This window comes from Nelumbo lutea, chromosome 2 (genome assembly GCF_056320005.1).
Source record: "Nelumbo lutea isolate HS-2025 chromosome 2, American lotus-T2T, whole genome shotgun sequence".
Lineage (NCBI taxonomy): Eukaryota > Viridiplantae > Streptophyta > Magnoliopsida > Proteales > Nelumbonaceae > Nelumbo > Nelumbo lutea.
Genome location: NC_142685.1, coordinates 43,018,097 through 43,025,023, shown reverse-complemented (window position 1 = coordinate 43,025,023; position 6,927 = coordinate 43,018,097). Strand labels below are relative to the sequence as shown.

Genomic DNA, 6,927 nt, shown 5'->3' with positions numbered 1-6,927 from the left:
AAAATAGCGTGGACAGGGACAGGCCACACCCCAATTTATCATCCATAGTATTTTCTCATGGATGGTCCACATTATGGTGTGGACAATTTGTGAGAAGGTTTTAGTGTAACGCAACTACGTTACATTGGTCCAATCACTCTCATTTTATTTAATCTTTTAATAAGTTTTAACATTTTATCAATAAAATAATAAATTTTAATGTTAATTCTAGCACAAGTTCGACGGTTCTCCCTTTCAACTCTTTTTTCACTATTTAAATATTATTTTTTAATATTTTATCAATAAAATAATATTTAAAATATTATTTCTTAATATTTAAAATAATATTTTTTAAGTAATTAAAAATTGCAATTATTGTCTATATAATGATGCCTTTTTTCAATTTATTTACCATATAAAATGCAAAAATTAGACATTTATGATCAACTGTGTAGATTTCCCATAAAATGTACATGAGATACATGGAATCAAAAAGTATAGTGTGGACTGCCATCCACAATTTAGAACAACTCTGGACTGTGGAATGTGGATTGGTCCCTACCATAGGGTGTGATGTAGACCAATCTACCCACCAATTTTTCATCCACACTCCATAACACTCCCTTAGTTGCAACACAAAGTAGGCATTTGTTTAATACAAAGGAGGTATGTACAAGTGGGAGTTTTGGAAAATAAAATAAAATAAACAAACAAACATACAAAAAATTGTGATGTGAGATATAACATAATTTTCTATAGTGTTCCTTTTGCTCCCAAGTTTCACCTTTTTTTTTATTATGGAATGATGGTAGGGATGTTCACAGGTTGAGTTGGGTCGGTTTGAGTTATTTTTTTCAACTGACCCGACCTAGTCGGTTTACTCATTGACAAAACCGAAACCGATTGACCCTGAAGCAAAATCGACCCAAACATGAAGGGTCGGTTTGGGTTGATTTATCGATTTAGTCGATTTAATTGATTTTTATATATTTTAAGTAAAACCAAGTTGTCGGTTTATTTTTTCATACAAACCAAAACCGGCTAATGATTTTGAAAAACCGACCAACTCGAGTTGGGTTGGGCCGGTTTGGTCAATTTCACATTTAATGTAAACAACCCTAAATGATGGTAGCTGATTAGCCATCTTTGAGCTTGCAAGGTAGTTGCAAATATAACTACGAAAATACCAAGTATTCAAGGAAATTCAAGTAGAGCCGCTTGTTTGGGCATTTCCGTCAATGCACTGTAAAAAAAATGAAGAAACACAAGACACACTTCGGTAAACAATAGCTTGGTGGGTTTATTGGTGAGTAGTGAGTGATGGTGGCGATGGGAGTGCGGGACTCGAAGGTTCAACTCCACTAGACTAAGGTTTTAAAAATCGACCCAAAACCAGAATCATTCTGGCCACCAACTTCTGGGTCGTATGGTTTGAATGGATGGCCCATTCCAATTTAAAAAAAAAAGAAATAAAATAAAAAAAATAACCAAAAACTTGAACGGATTGAATCGACTGGATCAACAGTCTGACCACCCAGGTCAGTGAATTACTGACCATTTCAACAGTTTTTGGCCAAAGACTAGGTTTAGGGTAAAATTGAAAAAGTTGCCTGGATGGTTCCCAGGCCGAATGTTCCAACAGTCCAGATCAAAACACTGCACTAGGCTATACCAATATAGCCCAGATTTCTCAAGAAGTTGTTTATCTTGTCCTTGCTCAGAAGTGCATGCACTGATTGTTGAACGCAGACAGATGTTCACTTAGGTCGGTGTACAAGACAGCATTTATTCCCCAGTGTTGGACATAATAACATTATAGAAGGGAGGTTGTTCGTTGTATGATGGGCCTTCATACATCAGGGCAATGAGCACTCACTAATCACAATTGACAATGAATCTGGCCATAGCATAGTGCATCATGGTGTCCAGGTAATAGCACATACTTAAGCTCAACAGATACCTATTTCACCAAGATCAAGATTGTGAGTTGAATGATATCTGTAAAAATGAATTAATCTTTCCATTTCAATATTTTCCCTGTGCGTACAAATTTCTCAGATCTTATAGCATCATCAATGAGTAGAAATCAAGAAAAAAGAACATCCTTTCATGGCTATACACAAACAAAAAATAAAGAAAGTTTCTTCTCTGTTTTACAGCCAATGGTTAGATTGTCCATCATGTTAGCTTGTTATCTTGTATATTCGAGTTCTTCCAATTGATAACGACATTTCATAAACCTTCAGCTTGTGAAACTGCTTGCCATGACATCCTGTATCTCATTCTTATATAAGCAATTTGGTTGTCCATTTTTTTAATCAGTAATTTGGTTGTATCTGTTGTCAGATTGAACTTCGACCTCCTGCTTATATCTTGAATACATCCACAGAGGCCCAAAATTTTTCAAAAGCAGTTACTGGGCCAAGTCTAACGCATCTAAGTTTCCTTCAAAACCACTAAAAGATGGAAAGAAAATAAGGTCAGTCCAGTCTGATACCCCTTTCTCTGGCTGCTTCTACAACCGCAGTTATGTTTCCTATTGTGCTAGACAATTTGAAAAAGGATTTCCATAGGCTAATGGAAAAGGGATACACCGATAAGGCCCTCTGATGAAACCTCTCAGAAATGGATTGGGTTACCTCTAGATTACCCAAAATGCCTGCTGCTTCAACCCATATAGGTTCTGGTGCCACTGGGACCGTCTGAAAGATGGAATTGACCAGGAGAGAGCTTGCCCAAAACACAACACTATGAGAAGTAATTGCACCAGAGTTTGAAACATTAATCATCAACTTGCAAATCGACAAAGACAACTGATAGTTTGCCGGTGAAATCTCCATTATAGCCTCAACAAGATCCACAAAATCCTTAAGTTGACCGAATTTTTCAGGCAAAAGTGACGGCCCATGCCATGCTTCAAGAACAGAGTTTATTAGAGAGCAATCAAAAGAAACTGGACCAAGAATGTTATTGATCAGCTGCCGTAATCTTGGCTTCTTGATATTTTCAATGAATTTTCTAGACAATGGCTGGGAACTAGGAAAAGACCGGTCATCAACCAAGTACCTACTCAAAAAGCTCACTATTTCACTGGCACGAGTATCCTCCATTGGTTCTGAACAATCAGCAAGCAAAAACCTGGCATGCTCTCTAACACAGTACTCATAATCCTTGGGAGAGGCTACTTTCAATGCCCTATCAATTGTCCTACGAGCTTCGGTTAAATCTTTTTGCAACAATCTATGGAGAGAAAGATTAAGTAACCCAAACAATGCATCTCTTGTATTAGACAAAGCAGAAGAGTCTTCTTGATTCACAGATAAAGGTAATTCCAGTAAGAGTAATTCATTATCCATGACACTATTTGTCCTCTCATTTTGAGGACACTGAGCCTTCCAAACAGATTGAAACCATCTAACCATCAGTTCTTTCGCTAAATTAACTTTTCCATTCTCCAAAGCATACTCGGCATATTGATTCCATATGCACTGAACTCCAGGGGTATCACTCGGCCAGCCACTCAAAGCCTCTTCAAATCCTTCAAAACCCAAACCCTCAAATTCATGATCATTCAGTCGAGCTGATAACAGAAAGAGTTCTAGGCAAGTAGGATATTTTTTAAGGTATTTGCCCAACAAATTCTTACTGTAGTCTAAGCCTTCAAGTGCTGCCATACATCTAACATGACTCACAGCTAACAGGTGTGCCGATCTGAGAGCGGCTTCCCTTGTATCTGAGCTGGAAGCAACTGACCCCACAGCCATTTCCATCAGTTGTACAACCAGTTGTTTCTCACCAGGTGTTAACTGAACTGAAGGCCATTCTATCGTCGTATGGAACTCTTTCTCGAACTCAAACTGCCTTACTACTGCATCAGGCATCTTTTTGTAGATCACCAAGTACAGACAACAAACCCAGAAGATACATTTGTCAGATACCGTTAAACATACCAGGATATCTGAGAGCAACAAAGAATGGGTGCTGCTACAATCTTTCACAGTCAGTAAGAGTGTCTGTATTCTTTGGATGGCCTTCCCCACATCCCCAGACATGCACAATAAATCCATCATCTGTAAAAACAAGTCCAAGATGCATGCACTAGCATGTTTTATATCCCTATCAGGAGAAGATGCATTGCGGAAAAGTGCCAACAATGCATTATCATATGCAAGCAACTGATCATCAAGTTGTAAGCGACTGTTGATGTACATAAGCCAGAGCTCATAAGAACCTTCATTATGGTGGACCTGGTGAACAAGATATGATGTTGACATAATTTGCATTTCAGTTCTCCAAGGAAAAAAAATTAAACGATGTAAATGAATAGATGAATTCTCTGCATCATAAGAAAACTACCCAAACAATAATGGTCAAATGCAAGATGTGCACAAGGAAAAGTTCCCAATGCACAGCTAAGATGGTAAAATCACTTAATGCTTTGATATTGCTATATGCGTCCTTTTTCTTTAGTTATTTCTAAATCCTCCATTTTTCATGTGTGATGCCGCATATCTTTATCTAAACTGGAAATGAACTATGAACCTCAGAATGCAACAGAGTACACCTAATTGGGTTGCTTGAAGAAACCAACTACATGACCTTCTGATATCTCAGGACTCATCAATTCCACAAAATCTCTCTACTCATCAAGTCATGTTTGAGGAGCCATTGCTTGGTGCAGTAGTTAAATCCCAGGCTGACAAGCTTGAAAATGTGGGTTTGAGTTTGAGAGAAGCAACTTCATGCACAAAAATACCAAAGGTTAGGTCCATATCCAGCTCACCCTTCCGAAGACCCCAGATAGCTTGGAGCAACATTGGGTAATGACCAGGGGCAGAGCCAAGTATATTGGTGGGGGTTGTGCGCCCCCAACCCCCCCCCCCAAAAAAAAAAAAAAACTTGAAACTGAGATGTCAAGGATCACTCTCTAGTGCTCCTCCAACTCCCAAAATTGAAAAAAGAAGGTTTATTTTTTCTTTAAAAAATCTGTAATAGATCCAAACCTTCCCGTCCCATTTCTCTCAAAACCTTACTTTTTTTTATCGATAACAGAACTCAAAACCCTACTTCTTCTATTCCCTATTTCACTTTCTTGTTTAACTTGGCCCCCAAAAGAAATGCTTTTTTCATGCACTTAGTTGGAAAAGGTCCACAAAACATACATACTTTCATCTTCAATTTTTTTAGTTCTAATTTCACATGGTTTCGGTTGAGGTTGGGATGATAGATGCTCAGAAAGGTCAATGAGGTTTAAGTTGGTTTGTAATATTCTCTGTATTGCTATTTATCGAAAAAAAAAATATTCTCTGTATTGCTTCTAACTTTCCTCCCTATCCATCAAGTAATGTCTTCAGGATTTGAATTTGACTACTTTTTTTCTTGGTGGTTAATTGAGATTTTAATGCAGTGGTATCAACTACAGGTTCCAACCCTAGTGAATTTTCAATTCTCCATGTCTTTTGAGTTTCCTTTTTCATTTGCCGCTATAAACAACACTAGCTATCCAGAGTCTCATTGAAATTATTTGGTGTTCTCAGCATGAGTAGGCTAACTCATTGCAACTTTCCAACAGTTGCTGAACATCCACATGATGCACTGCCATTTAGAGCTGTCAATGGACTCCGAAAGTCCAAAACCTGATCCAACATCAATTTTATTATTCCGGATTCAGATGTGGCTGCACTCTATGACCTGGCAAAAAGTTGACCCAACCTGTGAACCCGACCCAACCCAACCCGAAAGAGACAGGGGGTCTCATATCTAGCTACCTTAATTTCAGAATGACCTAAGCCGGCCCAACCAAATTAGGACTATGTATGTATGGTTAGAAATTCTCATTCTTTAATTTTTACCAGTGTTTTAAAAGCACAAGGGCCAATTTGCGCCTGAGGTGCACAGCCTTTTGAAGCAAGGCGCAAAATTACAAAAAAAAATGATAAGAATTTAAAAAAATGTCAGAAAATTCAAAAAAAAACCAAAAATTTTATTAAAATGCAAAAAAAAAAATCAAAAAAATATTATACATAATGTTGATAAAAAATATAAACTTAAATTTTAAAATAAATGTTTCAAAAAACCCACAATCTCTTTTTTTCTTCGATTGCATTACTTCAAGTAGCTAATGTGATGTAAAACATATTGCATTCTTGATTCTATGAGTCACCTTTGTACCACGCCCCTCGAGGAAAGCCTGAACAAGTTCATGTTAGGGTCTTAAATTCTTATTTCTTACATATAAGAATTTAAGACCCTAACATGAACTTGTCTGGGCTTGCCTCGAGGGGTGTGGTCGTGGGTCTAGGAGCAGAGCCCCCGGCCCAGTAGTTAGGCCCAAAAAAGCAAAAAGCGCAGAATTTTAAAAAAGGTGCATGCCTGGGCTGAGGTGCAAGGCGCATCAGGCATGCGCCTTTTGAAAGGAATGCACCTAGGACCTAGGCACGCCTCAAGCGTGCCTTTTAAATCACTAATCTTTACTATTTATTCTTTAATATTTGAATTTTTGAAAATTTTTAAGTTTTTTATTTTATGTTTGGAATTTTAAGGTTAATTCCTTTAATTTTAATGTTTTTCATGTGTTTTTTCTTTATATTTTAAAACTCCAGTTATTTTTAGGATTGACCCATGGGTCAACCCTAACCCAAACATTTAGGGTTAGGGGCATTTGCTAACCCAACCCGAAATTCAAGCCGAAGTGTCTTGATCCAACCCAATTGCCAACTTTACATGCCATTCAAATAGAAGTTAAGATCCGCTCAATCATCTGTATTTCGTGTCGGGATAAGGCTTGGAGGATGATGACAATAAGAAAGTCATACAGCATTATATAGTTTCAACTTATAAGAAAATTAGAGTTCCACATATCCAAAACTTGAAGAACATTTAGAAAATAATAATTTTAATATCAAATCATATCCACTCAAGGATGGCTACAATAAACTTGATGACAAT

The 6,927-nt window shown here is 37.3% G+C and overlaps 1 protein-coding gene across 6 annotated transcripts in view; it reads right to left on the bottom strand.

Annotated features, from left to right (window-relative positions):
- Positions 1-1,976: 1,976 nt before the first annotated feature.
- LOC148870200 (zinc finger C3H1 domain protein) overlaps positions 1,977-6,927 on the bottom strand; it is a 28,147-nt gene continuing 23,196 nt past the window's right edge. For all 6 annotated transcript variants that reach the window (XM_088972338.1, XM_088972339.1, XM_088972340.1 and 3 more), the window contains one exon: positions 1,977-4,226. In XM_088972338.1, the coding sequence (XP_088828464.1) occupies positions 2,460-4,226 (1,767 nt within the window). In that variant the 3' untranslated portion in view covers positions 1,977-2,459. The remainder of the gene's footprint in view (positions 4,227-6,927) is intronic.